Source organism: Rhinolophus sinicus, linkage group LG17 (genome assembly GCF_036562045.2).
Source record: "Rhinolophus sinicus isolate RSC01 linkage group LG17, ASM3656204v1, whole genome shotgun sequence".
NCBI lineage: Eukaryota > Metazoa > Chordata > Mammalia > Chiroptera > Rhinolophidae > Rhinolophus > Rhinolophus sinicus.
In genome coordinates, this window is record NC_133766.1 from 4,113,644 (window position 1) to 4,128,968 (window position 15,325).

Sequence of the window (15,325 nt, forward strand, 5' to 3'; positions counted from 1 at the left end):
TGGGGTTTGCTACTCCATTAAGAGTAAAACTTGCCTCTTACTAATCACTGTGAAATGTTACAGAGGTAGGTATGATTTAAAAAGTAAATCCTTAAACCATATATCCATACAATATATTTAGCCTAGGAAGTAATGCCCTGAACAAAGAAAAAAAATTCATGCTTATTCTAGGAGTTCTCATCTTACACCCTTCTCATTAGATTTCACCATTCTAATTTAATATTGAAAGTACACTTAATAAGTGTAGAAATGTGTAACAAAGATGCTGTTTTCTTCACAAACAGCCCTTTGAACTTGAGCCTTCTTATCGCCCTTCAATCTTACAGCAATGTTCTTATTAATGAACTTACACACACATGCCTGAGTTTTTAAAAAGAGACTATCTACTCTCCATTTGACAGATTCAAACACACAAACCAAAACATCCGCAAGCATCCATGGCTAACTTCTGACACTAAAACTGGACTTGTTAGTGTCTTGGGAAAGCTGATTTTCCAAGTCAGTGAGTTAGCACAGACCTAGGACCAAATGTAACAAGACTACCCTTAGGTGAATCTGAATTCCTTTAAAGTCTTTGTCTTTTTTCTTTTATCAGTTTATGACTGAAGAAGCACAAAGAACCAGGGCACCTCAGGGTCTAACAGTCTAAGGCCAAAAAGCATAGCAATCATGATAGAGACTGCATTATCATTCTTATTAAAAATAATTTTATTCTGATTCTGAAGTGTTTTTGTACTATAAAACCATATGTTTAATTTTCTGTGACTAACATAATGGTTAACACGTGCATTACAGTTTCGGGGTCACAATGAAAACACTATGGTTTTCCTCTCAGATCTTCAGAAACAAAACAAAAAACAAAATAATAACTTTTCCCTCAGGAAACCTGACACAGAATATATTATGCTATATCATGCTGTGCAATCATATCGGATATGGAAAATTATGGCTTTGCAAAAAAGCCAATAATGATTATAGATTCCTATAACAATGAATCCACTGCAATGACAAGAGGAGTTTTCACAAGAAGGGGCCTTGAGATTGAAAAAGTATGTGTGGCTTTTTGTTATCGATCATAGTGAAGAAAACAGCAAAAACCTTGACCAAGCAGTATCAAGGCCACAATCTAAAGAAGCATGACTTCTTGAAAATATTTGGAGTTTTATGACTATAAAACTGCTTCATTACTGAAAGAGGAAAAATTATAGAAAAAATACCCATAATCTCTTTACCGAGATAGAATTACAATAAAAACTGATATATATCCAACTAGTTTTCAATGACTTTTTAAATTCTAACATTGATAGCTATGAAAAATATTTTTTAAATATCTATTTTAAATTTAGAGGCTAAGTATGAAACATTAGTGCCATAAAATTTAGAGGCTAAGTATGTATTAGTGCCATAAAAATTTAGAGGCTAAGTATGTATTAGTGCCATAAAAATTTGCTGTAGTTTGTGATCATACAGCCTCAGGTATTCGGATGTTTAGCAAAAACAACATCTTGGAATGAAGTATGTTTGTCACGAGGAACATAATATTCATGTAAATAATCCACTTCTCCTTTTCCTTCACAGTAAACATTGGCTAGAATAAAATGAGATAGCATCATTTTGCTATATGATGCTGGATTTTGATCTTTGTTCCCGAAACACTGATTTTTACATTGCAATTTATTGAAAATCAAATATTTTAGCATATGCTTGAGAGTCTAGTCAGCAAGTGTAGTAAATAGGCCAGGACAGTAGTTCCAAGAGTTCCAGACTTCAGGAAAGGTTCAAAAGCAAATTTGGGAGACTGACATTGAATGTAAAATAAACTGCCACCTACTATTATTGTTTTAGAAAAGAAAGGCCTTTTTAACGCTAAAATTGTAACAAAGACAATCTCAAAATAGATACATACTTTCTCAAGATGAAACATGTTAATAATCTTGTATTTGCAACTCCTCCCCAGAGCAGTGTGTGCCTCTCTCTCTCTCTCTCTCTCTCTCTCTCTCTCTCTCTCACAGTTTTTGTTTTGTTTCTCTTCCATCTTAGTGAACTGCAGTAGAAGCTTTATCCTACTCTCATGGACCACCATTCTGGAATTCCTAGCCTCCGCGATCTATATACATATCAATGAGTAGAATTTACTAGCCACGTCCAAGTCATAGTTTCTTTGTGTCTCAGGGTCTGAATTTATAGATATTGATAACATGGATGGTATAATACAAAGAATATTGGACTAGGAGTTAGGAGACTTGGGTTCTGGTTCTGGCTCTGATATAACAGAAATATGCAACCTTCTAAAGGTATTTTAATATCCTTTGTCTCAGATTTTTCATTTCTAAAATGAAACAAATCTAAGACTTACTGAAATTCTAACATTCTAGAAATAAAAATATATAATTAATACCATCACTTCATACAGCTGTTGAAATAACTATCCCCCAAACTGAAGAAAACTGGCAGTATTAGGAATTTATTTTCTAAAGTTACGTAGCAACTGTAGATGAACATCCAGTGTCAAAAATTTAATAACTTCAACATATATCAATGAAATCTATTCCCTCTGACCTTTCTGCCCCCAATCCCTACTTCCCTCTTACGCCACCACCCCTCATTAGCAGGGCATAACTACGGAAGTTCAGGGGTGTCATAGGTCAGCCACAGCGAAGACATGTCACAGGAGTCTGCCCAGCCATTGTGGACCCAACGCAGGGATGCAGTTTGTTCTCTGTGTTTGAAATGCGTCCTGATGTCCCCACACAGAGCACCCTGATATCTTTGCTTGGAGCCTTGACTTTCTCTTAGACTTAAAGGTGTGCGTGCTTTGCCTTCTCTTTTTAGCAGCGACCTTACGGTTTTTAGCACTCGGTTTCCATAAATTCTAAAGCGTCATGAAAAACTTGAGGGCTTGATTTTCGGTGGAAGGTGCCATCCTTTTTGAAGTCCTGCATCGTTTTGTTTGCTGTGAAACCACTGCAACGTCACGAAGCCTCAGCCGGCCTACAACCCAGAGCCTGTTCACTATCAGGAAAACTCGTTGTCACTGGCTTCCGTCACACCTTGTATCTGATTAACACACTATAGGATAACATAGAGCTACACAGATCTGCTTTGTGTTTCACAATAACTGATGGAAAACAGATTTTCTTTTCTCCTTTAATGTGGCAGCCCCCTAATTGAAATGTAATATGGTTTATTTAATACAATTCTTCATACTAAATTAAAGCCGATCTAGAGTAATTTAGTTGCTCATTAAGGGTAAGTTAGTAGCTGCTGAAAAGATGCCTTTTCTACCTTGGAAAAGCCTTCTCCCCACGCGACGCGCACTGTGTCCACGCAGGCACACGTCAGGAAGTGCACACACTGCAGGGACGCTGACGTGTGCACGTGCTGTCTGCCCTGCCACCGTCCTGTACCAGGGCTGCCCCTCGGTCTGGACTCTGGCATCTTCCAACCAGACCTCAAAGCAGAGCTCCCCCTTCGATCTCTGTTGAAAGCACAGAGGGGGCGTGGCTATGCGACAGCATTTCAGGTATCATGTCCACTCAGGCCACAAAGTAAAAGGTACAATGAAATAGAAGTTATTTAAGCAGGAAATCATGATTTTTATCTTTCATGCTAGCTTGGCTTCTTTTAAATCCAACTGTTGCCAATAAAAACAACAGCAAAGTAACTTGCATAGGACAGGCAGGGTTACGTACACATTCATACGTGTGCTCGTACACACACACATAGATATTACATACGGTAAGTCCTCACTCAACGTCATTATAACTTCTGCGACTCTAAGTGAAATGATTTCTAATGAAATCAGTTGTACTGTAGGCTAACTGATATACAGCAGTTAAGTCGCTAGGGCACCTCCTCCACATTATAAAGAAACCACATTATTAAGGACCTGCTGTGCGTGTCTTGTATATGTAAATTCTAACAAGCTGGAAAAACACCCTAAATTTCTATTTCTCAGGTTTATGTAATATAAAAATGAACTCCAAATGAGGGCTAACCAAACTCATCTCACTAAACCCAATTCGACTGCATGGAATTGAGAAACAAGAATCAAACTTACAAATCACAGAAACGACAATTTACCAAAACTGGCAAATAAGCAAGAACCAACTATACATGCTCTGGAGAACGTCTTAGAAGTTTCTGTCGACAACTCACTTAAGAATCTCTGCTCTGTGCCCACACCCAACCCGCAAGCCAGTTCAAGGTGAGAACCATCTACCCACTTTGGACGATCCCTCCCCACTCGCTGCTTCTGAAAGCCTGTCCTGAAATAACCTGAGTTTCAATGCTAACCCTAATCCTATGAACCCCCTTTTAAAGATGTATGAGACATTTTTAAAGTGCTCTCCTTTGCTGGCAAGATGATTCATAAACTCAGTTTTTCTGACACAGGGTTTCCCGGTACTTTTTGTGGGGACCATAACAATTGGTGTCTTAAGAGGTTACATGTAAACCTACATTGGTTTATCTCATTTCAAGACACCAGTCTTAGTAAATGTAATTTTGTCTATCCTGGAATGAAGTTAGCAGTTTCTTTTCCAAGTTTAAAATACTGGAGCTAGGTATTAATTCCAGATTGTTAAAACACACACAATCTGCCCATGATAATTAGAGTTGCCAAAAGAGATAGGGCCGCCAATCTCAGCTACACACGTCTGTGTTAGTATCGAAGCACATGGGCCTGTGGCTGGCTAGACAGACCAAGTCTTTACCAGAGAACTGGGTACATTCCCTTCCCTGTAAATATCCTGCAGATCCAACGTGCCGTTGCTACAGAGGTCTGTTGACAGGGTCATGGAGTAAAACGGCTCCTTGAAGGCCAGCTCACATCTAGATGACAGTATCCTGGTGTTCTCTCGGGTCTAGATTGTACACTTGTATATTCTAGGAACTTTGTGCTGGTGAGTTTTGTATTTCCAGTGTCTGTCTGAGGGTCTGCAACACAATATGTGCTTTATAAACACGTATTAAGTGTTGGAAAACCCAGTAAGGTCAGGGGAGGAATGCGTTTAGCAATTGGGGAAGAATTTATGAGGTTCTCAAATGCTTCCCACAAAGTTGGGGACGTACGGAAGGGTAAAAATCTCACTGGGTTTTGAGAGGCTCTCTGAGAATGGCAGGGTCTGTTCTTCCCTTTGTGATCCCCAAGGCTTGGAAGAGGAAAGGCAACGGTCAACTGCCATACAATCCCCTCTGAAAACCAAGAAGCCAGGCTCCTCTCTCCTTGCCTCCCTCCTCCACCCTGCACCCACCCCATCCCCTGCCGCCTGAAACTACACACAAGGCCTCGTCAGACAGGCGACAACTTGCTGATGAGGCCACAGAGACCACATCACCAAACATGCAATCCTCCGTGGTACAGAGCGTTGCCGCCACACATCTGTTTCAATTCACCAATTCAGGGCTCAGGCCCAAATACATTAAACAAATCATCACTAATGTAACATTTCCATAATTTGGGGGACAAGTACTTTATTGCAGAAGGCATATTTCCTTAAGGGTTGCAAGACACTGAATTTTCCTTAGTATTATTCCATGCTGTCTGAGTGAAAAAGAAGTTTGTTTTCTTAACGGTAAGTTGTCTTAAGCTACAAGTATTCCCGTTCTATTTATTTTTTACTTTTTATTATTATAGGACCCAGTCATGCTGAGATACTAGGAAATAAAAATCTAGAGGTAAAAGGAGTCTTAAGAGATCACACACTCCCATTCTAGGCAGGTTTCTAACAAGTTATTTTAGCAAGTTGGTTATTTAGCTATTACAGATGCTAACTGGACAGAGATTTCACATTCTCCCTTGACGGCCTGTTTCTAGTGTTTAATCATCTTTACTGTGTCTAATCAAAGTTTCCCCTATTTCAAATTAAGTGAATTTCCTCTTGTTTTACAGGGTGGGGATACCTCCTGTTTAAGATGGAGACTTGAGCCCAGAGTTTAGGAATAATTGGGAATAAAAACTTTTATAATAAATATATTCATATTTTTATACTAGACGTTGTTATAATAAGAATGACATGACCTTTTGGAACTATCGCTAACTTACATTCTAAACCAAACATACCTAATGTGTAAATCTAAACATATTATTACCTTCCACCTACTGTTTCTCAAAAGAAGGTAATTTAAAAAGTATGCTAAAGGCGACTCGTTACAGATTCACATCTCTCTTCTTCCCTCATTGCTTAAGGTAAGATAATCACATGTGGAATTTTAAGAAGTTTGTTTCTTGTTCTTATACTATATACTTTATATACACTGACATTAGTGATCTACTAGAACATAGCACGAGTCATGAAATCAACCTCGAGGACTAATCAATATTCTATATTCATAAACCCTGTGACCAGTGGCCTACAGGCACGAAACATCTTGGTGGAGCACAAATTTAATAGTCAAGTTTCCCTATTTTAATTTAGAGATCAAAGCAAAAATGTCAACATACTTATATAGTTTTAAACCAGTAATGATATATTCAGTCAAATCCAAAGAGCTTATGATATCAAATAAGATGAATTTATGAAATAAAATGCAGGCATTTGACAAAAAAAGGAACCTGATGGTGATTGTCCAATTTTGTAATGACATGACTAGCAGAAATGTCAGCTTAGAGGATTTCCAATGAAGTGGTTAACTGATTGTTTAAAATGTTATTGTGATCCTTTTAAAACACTTAAGTTGAACTTTGAAAACTACTGAATAGGCTATATTCAAGAAACTTTTTACAAGGTGAGCCAAAATAAAAAACTGCAAATCCAGTTTTACCAAGGAAGCAAGCAGACTGTGTGTAGCAGTACCTGCCATAAGTGAAACAAATATTTAAAGTGATCTAGATAGAATCTGGCACATTCCATGTGCAAGGCCCACATCCCAGCAAAAGACTGGGGTGGGCAGCAGGATTCTGAAGAAGAGTCTGCACAGGGGGCAGGTTTCTGATCCAGGACTCAGATGATCACTCTGGTCATATTTCTCCAGTTATAGATCCTTTAAAAACTTCTAAAGTCATGAATAACATTAAAATTTTTGTGTTTAATAATTCCACAGCAATTTATAAAACAATTCTATGTATATAACAAAAATTAGCAAAGAATTGAAAAAATAGTTGATATAAGATTTGATTTATTAAAAAAAATTAATGACTCAATTGCAAAATTGACTGTTGAGTTTTGGCAGGAATTGTCATCAAACCCCCTGCTCCTATGCAATAATTTTTATGAAAAACAAGTGATGCTGAGATGACATGTAGAACAGACCTAAAACTCTGAATATGCATAAAACCTCTTTAAGAAAGAAGATTATTCTTAAAAGTTGAAAACCAAAGGTCTTAATGTTTAAAAAATGAATTTAGTATCATTGTGTTTTCTGAGTTTTATCAAAATATAAATTTGCATTTACAAGAACGAATTGTTTGTTCCAAATAGGTGTACACTGTCTTTTTCCCCCCCAAATGAAGACTACTATACTCTGTGTAGAAAGAAAAATTACTTACCGCTATGATATCTAATGTATTATCACAGACCTTTCGAATTTCATTATTTTTATCGTGCATCAGATCTATGAGATATGCTGGAGCCTCTGAATAAAAGTGGTTAAAGGTACAAACTGCATGAGATTGAGGCTATTCAACCATATAAGAAAAATCCCACATTTCTCTACATTCACACGCTAACTTGAAATTTAACTTCAAATTTTAAAATAAAATCATTAATACAAGATTATCAGAAATAGTTAATATTTCAGTTGTTTAAGACACAGGAATAAGAAAGGAAAAAATCTAGATAAAAATGGGTAAGAAAAGCAGTCAGTAAATCTCAATAAGAATGAGGCCATATTTTTGAAAACACGAAAATCATGAAAATAACAGAAGAGGGAGCTCTAGAGCCGTGTACCTGTAAAACTTTTTGTGACCCACCTGGCTCTCCCTAAAATAAAAGGTCAGCAAAGTTAACTCACACAAAAGAGCAACAGAAAAGAATCACAGTCAAATCCCATATACGGTTATTATAAGAAAAAGAAAACATAAGACATTTTCATATAAAAGGTAAAACCTGCAACCTAATATTTCAAAAAGAGATAAAAGAATTTAAGGAAACAATAGAATACGTATGAAAGAACAATATAAGTCAGAATTAGGAACCTCAGAGAAATAAAATAATTCAGGAAAGAACTAAAAATAAAGTAAAAACCATTTCAGGTATATAAAAACTAAACTTATAACAGCAAAAGAGTAAATAAAAACAATAGCTAAAACTTCAAGAGAAACTGAAGGTAAAAAAGGAAGAAAATTTATAAAATTAAAGAATACATAAAAAGAGATTAAAAATAAGAACATATTAAAGATAGTCAAAGAAGATCCAACATAATATAAATCTCAAAAACAACCAAAGCAACTGAACAGAACAAATACTAAAAACTATAATTCAAGAAAACTTTCCTGAAAGGAAAAAAAAAAAAAAAAGACAAAACTACATAGTGAAAAAGAGCACATTTGCATACTTGGAAAAATCAGGCAAGGATGATAAATATCAAATCAAATTCTAATAAAACTACTCGGCTTTAAAGAAACAGAAACATTCCTTTGGTCTTCCTGGCAAAAAGACTGACTCACTTATAAGGAAAAAAAAGTAAATTGTCATCAGACTTTATGACACATACCAATAATTAGTAGACTACAGACTTCTCATTGGCAGCAAGTCAGGCCAGAAGACAGTGAAAAAATACCTTTAATTGCTGAGGGAAATAACTGGCAATCTAGAATTCCATATTCTGTGAAATTATTATTGAAGAGGGCAAACCAGTGACTACTCCCGCTGGGAAGGAGGGAGGCACAGGACCAGAAAGGCTTCACCGAGAAGATGGCTTGTAAATTTACCTTTGCTGAGTTACTGTCAGGTGAAAAAGGAGAGAAATGCATTTGAGGGTGACAAGGCACCTGAAGAGACAGTAAGTTATGACAAGGTGGATTGTGGTTGATAAAGGATGAGAAATTTGGTGTGCTAAGAAAAAAACTGTGTCTTGTAAGGTTAAAGGGAAAACTTTGGAAAAATAGGTTAAGGTCAGGTTATGAAGAGCTATGAACACTAAGTCAAAGAATCTAGATTTTTTACACGGGTAATGAAGAATTTTACACAGTGGATTTCAACAGCAGATTTTTTTTTTTTTTGTACACGAACTAGCGGATTACCACACACACACACAGACACACACACACACACACAAAACACCCCAAAGACACAAAGATTCAGCTCAGACACCACTTCCACCGCCATCCTTTCATTACCTCCCCAGACTTGGCTATATAGCCTCTCCTGTGCCCATTTATCTGACGCACATACCTATTTATCTGACGCTGACCACACTGAATTATAATTTTTTCTCATTTACTTGTCTAACTCTCCAAGAACATAAACTCCTTGAGTACATGCAGCACTTAAAACAATGTTAGATGGTCAGCACGATCAATGTTAGCAGGTTAAACGAGTAAGTGTAGTAAGAGACGGCAGACACATAGTTTTCAGCTATGGGAACGGGTGGATGATACTGCCATTATCCTCTATGAATACAGAAGGGAGACTCTGCGGGAGATGTTGGCAATACAGAGAACCCTTTTAGATGTAATAATGATAAACTACCACTGACTGAGTATCTCTGCACTGGGAACTGTTACAGCACTTTAAATCCATTAGTACTTACAGCAATCCCATAAGGTGGGAGGTCTTCTTTCTAGTTTCATAATATTAATATTATGGCCATTTTATAAGTGCAAGACTGTATGCTCAAGGAGCTTAAGTAACTTATCCAGAGTCCTGTAGCTAGTAAGTGGTAAGAATTACCTTTTAGAGCTAAGGGATTATGAGGCTCCTTAGGCTACACCATTCTACGCCCTTTCAGGTAAGTGGAGGACTCAGATGGCAGTTAGCAACAAAGGCCTGGAACTCAAGAGAGGTTCTGAAAATGTTAAATGCTTAGCGTAGAGTTGGTAGCTGAAGTCCTGAAAATAGATGTGCTTTCCCATGCAGACTAAGTCAGATTAAAAGAGGAGTAAAGCTAGTCCTAGGAACCTCTGATAATTAAGTTATGCTGGAGAAGGAAGTTCTGTATGTTTGTTTGGTTTCTTAGGAATTACAGCCTGGCAAGTTAATAAAAGTGTTCCCGATATGTTCTTCCTGTACACTGATTTGCGGTCAACAGCTTCCAGGAAGAATAGCTTGCCCTCTAAATTTACTGCAAAGCTTGATGTTTTCTACATTTGAACATTTGCAAGAAAAAATACTTAAAGATGCATATTTTCTGAACATGTTTAATGTCCTTATCTATTGTAAACATTGAAAGGATACGTGTTTCCTTGATTATGACATCTCTCGTGGCTTGGTGGAAAACCATCTGATAGAAGACATAAATTATCTGGCACACAAATTCATCATCCTCTTGTTGGGCTGAAAGGAAACAGAAAACTTCAAATAAAAGAATACTATGTTTATATACAAAACTGAAAAACATTGAGGGGAATAACAGAATGAAAAAAACTGAAAGTGACAAGGAGACAGGTAAAGGATAATTAGTTTAAATTATATGGGTGGCAGATATCATTTACGTCTTTGGTGTTTTTTTTCTTAATTATATGATAATGACAATGAGGAAATTTCTTAATATATTTTCAGAAGTTGTAAACTAAATAGGTTAAATTACTTTGGAATACAATGATAAAAAAATAAGATTCTGAAAAAGAGAAATTGTACCCTATCTGGAGATTGGATACTTGAGATTGCTTATCTGAGAAGCTCGAGTTGTACTTAGGAAGAAATGAGGGACAAGACTGGTTTAAGAGAATAGTAATAGTACTTCTTTACAGTTTTCACTATATTTTGCCACCGGGTATAAAGAAATTGCCATTTTTATGTCCCACGTGAGATAGCAACACTTACCACAACTTCTTTTGTGTGTGTCCATCATAAGAATTCTTTAAACAATTCTAATTTGTGAAATAAATCTGGTTCTATTTTGTCTTTATAATATGGACTTTACATTGAGAAAAACAATTCTTAAACAAGATCACACCTTCTAAATTCTAAATTTTGGGGTAGAAATAAGCAAGTGTTTTTCTTTGTTGAATGTTAACAGAAGTAAACTTTACCTATTGGCGTGAAATAAATGGTATTTTAGTTTCAATCTAATTAATTATAATAGTAAAAAACAATGCTATGTATTCACATAGGCTAATTAATAAATGTTTCATATCATAACAAGAGTACTGCAACAGAATAGGTGATGTCCACTGATTAATATGTAATGGCAAAAGCAAATACTTACAGAAATCTAATTTTTAGGTCCTGGATATGAAATTTGATTTACTAATAGTTTGCTATCAACTCTTGGCAACAGTTCAATGATACCTGTCAGACACAGATTTACAGGTCAACAGAGCATCCAACCAGTTGTGTGGAATAAATAAATTGTGGGCCCTTCAAAGTCCAATCTGTTCCAAACGATTTCCTCACTAACTTGCCAAAGCACCGCTCGCCCAGATGACATGGGCTAAAATTCTCTTAAGTACTCTCCTGATATTCAGTGCTCCCTCACTTAACCCAAAGCGTTTTAATCCTGAAAATCCATACATTTCCTAAAAAGAATGGGAAACAGCCGCTGCCTGGGGTAACCCCATGAGAGAACATCAACACCCAGCATAGCACTCAGTTCCCCTGCCAGCCTGCTCTGACACATCGGCGCTTTCTCAGTCACAATCAGGGTGGGACAGCGATTCGAGGACACAGGCCATTTTGTTCCAGCTTCCCTAGCTCACCACAAAATCTTCAACATCACTCTGCCAGCAACATTGTCTTCACTTTCACCTCACCTAGTTTCTCTTAATTATTTCTGACCTGAAAACTCCGGGCTGTGAGAAGGAAGTATCAAGGTAAGTATATACAGCTGGCCCTTGAACAGTGCAGGGAGGTGGAAGGTTAGGGGTGCTGACCTCTGTGCAGTGGAAAATCCGCATCTGACTTTTGACTCCCCTGAAACTTAAGTTGCCCCTTGGTGCCCACGGGGGTTGGTTCTAGAACTCCCTGTAGATGCATCATCACTCATATCAAATGGCTTGGAGCAACACAGTCAGTCCGCAGACTCCCAACCGTGGATCAAAACTAGGACATGCATTTACTAGAACAAATCCACGCACACAGTTAAACCAGCGTGTTCAAGTGTCCACTGTGTTAGATATAGGAATACTTCAAATATGGAGGCATTATACCTAGATGACCTATTAAAACGCATTACCTCAAAGAATTTACAAATCAAACTTAAAAATTCTCCAAAGAGAATAATAGGCAAAGGACTGAAATAGGCACTTCACTTTATTGGCCATTCCTAAGTGGCCAATGAACACAAACAGGTACTCAATTTTGCTCATCATGAGGGAAATGCACACTAAAGCCACAGTGAGATACCACTGCAAAGGCTGCCATACAAGAGGCCGGCAGTGCCCAGACCTGCTGGTGACGGAGAGCACTGCAGTTTAGAACATTGCTAGGAGGCTGGGAATCGGTACGACTGCTCTGGAAAAAAGACTGCTATTATTTACTAAAGCCAAAGGGATGCGTACCCCACCACCCAACAACTGTACTCCTTAGGTATGTGTTCAATAGAAATGAGGAAATATGTTCACAAAAGTTTAAGAATGTTCGTAAGGGCGTTATTCGGACTACTGCTCTCCCTTAAAACACCACCACCACCCACCCTGTTATGCATCAGTAGTAGAAAGGATAAATAGTGGTGTATTTACACAGCAATGAGAAGAAACACACCCTGTACACAACACAGATGAATCTGGTATTTATAACATAGGGCAAAAAGAAACCAGATTCTATCGATACAAAGTTCGAAACCAAGCAAAATCAATCTCGGGTGATAAAAGAAAGGACAGAAACCACTTGGGAAAGTTAATAATGACTGGAGGGGGCAGAAGGAGGGCTTTTACGTGCTGAAAATATTTTATTTCCACATGTGAGTGAGAATAATATGGGTGTGCTCACTTTGGAAACTCACTGGGCTATATATACTTATAATTTGTGCACTTTTTATGTTCCACTTCAAAAAAGTCTATGAAAAAAAAACAGAAAATGCGTATCTCTTATACCCTGCATGGGAAAGACTGAGACTAGGGTACCTTCCCCGGCTCCTTGTATTAGTATATTTCACTTCTATCCTCTGAGCTCCTTTCCAAGTGGAATATCTACTGTGGGCTGAATTGTATTCCTTCACAATCCATATGCTGGCACCCCAACCCCGAATGTGACTGCACTTGGAGACAGGCTATGAGGAAGTCATTAAGGTTAAATGAGGTCATAAGGATGGATTTCTGGTCCTCCTGAGAAGAGATTCCAGAGCACTTGCAAGTGCTGTCTCCCTCCCTGCCCCCTCTCCTCCTGCCACGTGAGGGTGTGAGGACACACTGAGAAGGTCGCCATCTGCAAGCCAGGAAGAAAGACCTCACCAGGAACCAATCGGTGGGCACCCTGATCTTGGACTCCCAGCCTCCAGCACTGTGAGAAAACAACTGTTGTGTACACTGCCCAGTCTATGGAATTTTGTTAATGGCAGCCTGAGCAGACGAATACAAGGTCCTAGAAAGCTTGGCCCTAACAGAATAACATTAGATGCAGATACATTCTGCATGCGGTGTGGAGAACAGCGAACCCTGGCCCCTTAAGAGTAATACAAAGCTAAGGGAAAGACTCTCCTGAGGCCTCTGCTGTCCAGTAGGGAGCCATAAGCCACTGCAGCTGATTCAAATGTGATTAAATGAACAACTCAGTCCCAACAGCCACATTCCAGGTACTGAAGAGCCACATTTGACGGACAGCACAGAGAACACCCTCTTCATGGCAGAAGGTTTAGAGGACAATATTATGTCTGGACCTAGGAGGGAATATGATGCTGAGAATTAGCTTCCAAAGGAACTTTCCTAATTAGAAATCAAGACATTTTAAAAAGGGTTTGTACAAGATGGGAGTTTCAATTCGACCAACAGAAAGCTCGACAGGAAGAAGAAATGACAGAATATGAGTTGTTTGAGGCTGATGAGAGGACGGCAGTACCTGTAAAACTGGTCCTGAATCACTTTGTAGCGACACTGTTAGCTTTGCAAACTAAAGCTCTTTGATATCGCTCGATCTCATATGTGATTCATTTTTCTAACCGTATAATCTAAGTTGCTATGATTCATGTAACAAGATAAATAACCTTCCATGATTCCAGACTCTATTTGACATTTAAAATTTTAAACTCAAAACCCATTAATATAGTAGCATAAAAACAGACTGAGGTAAGTGATGCGTTACCATTCAGCAGTTCAATGAGTGCAGGGATGATCCCCGACTTGGCCAGCAGGGCAGCACAGGAGTCATCCATGGACACAGTCCCAATCATGATGACCACCTCCAAAACAAGGTCATCTTCTGCAGAACCTGGCGAAGGCAAACCACACCCTGTGTTCACGCACAGGAAAGACACTGAGAGCCAGCAAGCACTCCTTGTGAATCCTTAACATGGCTATATATTTGTCTTTTCCCAAATTTCCATGTTCACTAATGACAGTTCGTGGTGGTGGGGAAGGGCAGTAGAGAAGTAGATGTTAGTCTCTGGAAATACGACTCAAGGACAACTTAAACACAGAAAACAGAAGACTCACTTGGATGCCCCAAGGAACTTTGTGTGTGCATCTATATGCATGTGCAGAGGGCAATGGCATTTGGTAATTTTAAAAAGGCAGGAGTTAAAAAAAGAAGAAAGAAGGCAGGATAGGGAAGGAAAACTAACATTAAGAAAACATACTAGGAAAAAAAGTCAATGCATATAAGAGGGGGCCTCGTGGCCACCTTTGTGGGAGAAAGAAACTAGAGCTAGAGCTAGAACTAGCGGTGCGCGAGAAAATGTGTTACTAGTATAACAATGGTCACAAAATACTTCTCTAGCAGCCTGGTTCATACCACAAAGAAACAACTGATGATTAGACAGAAGTGGAATTCTCAGCACAGACCTGGTTTCAGTTTGTCCTTGAGGTACGGAACCAACTTGTATTCCTTAAGGACCAATTCCCAGTCTAAGTCTGGAATGGTCAAATTTGCAAGAGTTCCCAAACATTCAATCACGAACTCCTCCTCTTCATCATTAGAGATCTGGGCTGCAAGATCCCCAACATAATCCTGAATAAAATAGAATTTTAATATAAATTTAAAATATGATTTCTGCAGAAGTCAACTTACCTCATAGGAAAAAAAAAAAAGTATCAAACGTATTTCTTGTGTTGTAATAATCTTGAGCCGAA

The 15,325-nt window shown here is 38.1% G+C and overlaps 1 protein-coding gene across 2 annotated transcripts in view; it reads right to left on the reverse strand.

The window, feature by feature from the left end:
• KIFAP3 (kinesin associated protein 3) overlaps positions 1-15,325 on the reverse strand; it is a 114,981-nt gene that overhangs the window by 40,870 nt on the left and 58,786 nt on the right. For both annotated transcript variants that reach the window (XM_019716383.2, XM_019716384.2), the window contains exons 14-17: positions 15,038-15,203; positions 14,340-14,465; positions 10,338-10,436; positions 7,490-7,575 (exon numbers count right to left, since the gene is read on the reverse strand). In XM_019716383.2, coding sequence (XP_019571942.1) covers positions 7,490-7,575; positions 10,338-10,436; positions 14,340-14,465; positions 15,038-15,203 — 477 coding nt within the window. The remainder of the gene's footprint in view (positions 1-7,489; positions 7,576-10,337; positions 10,437-14,339; positions 14,466-15,037; positions 15,204-15,325) is intronic.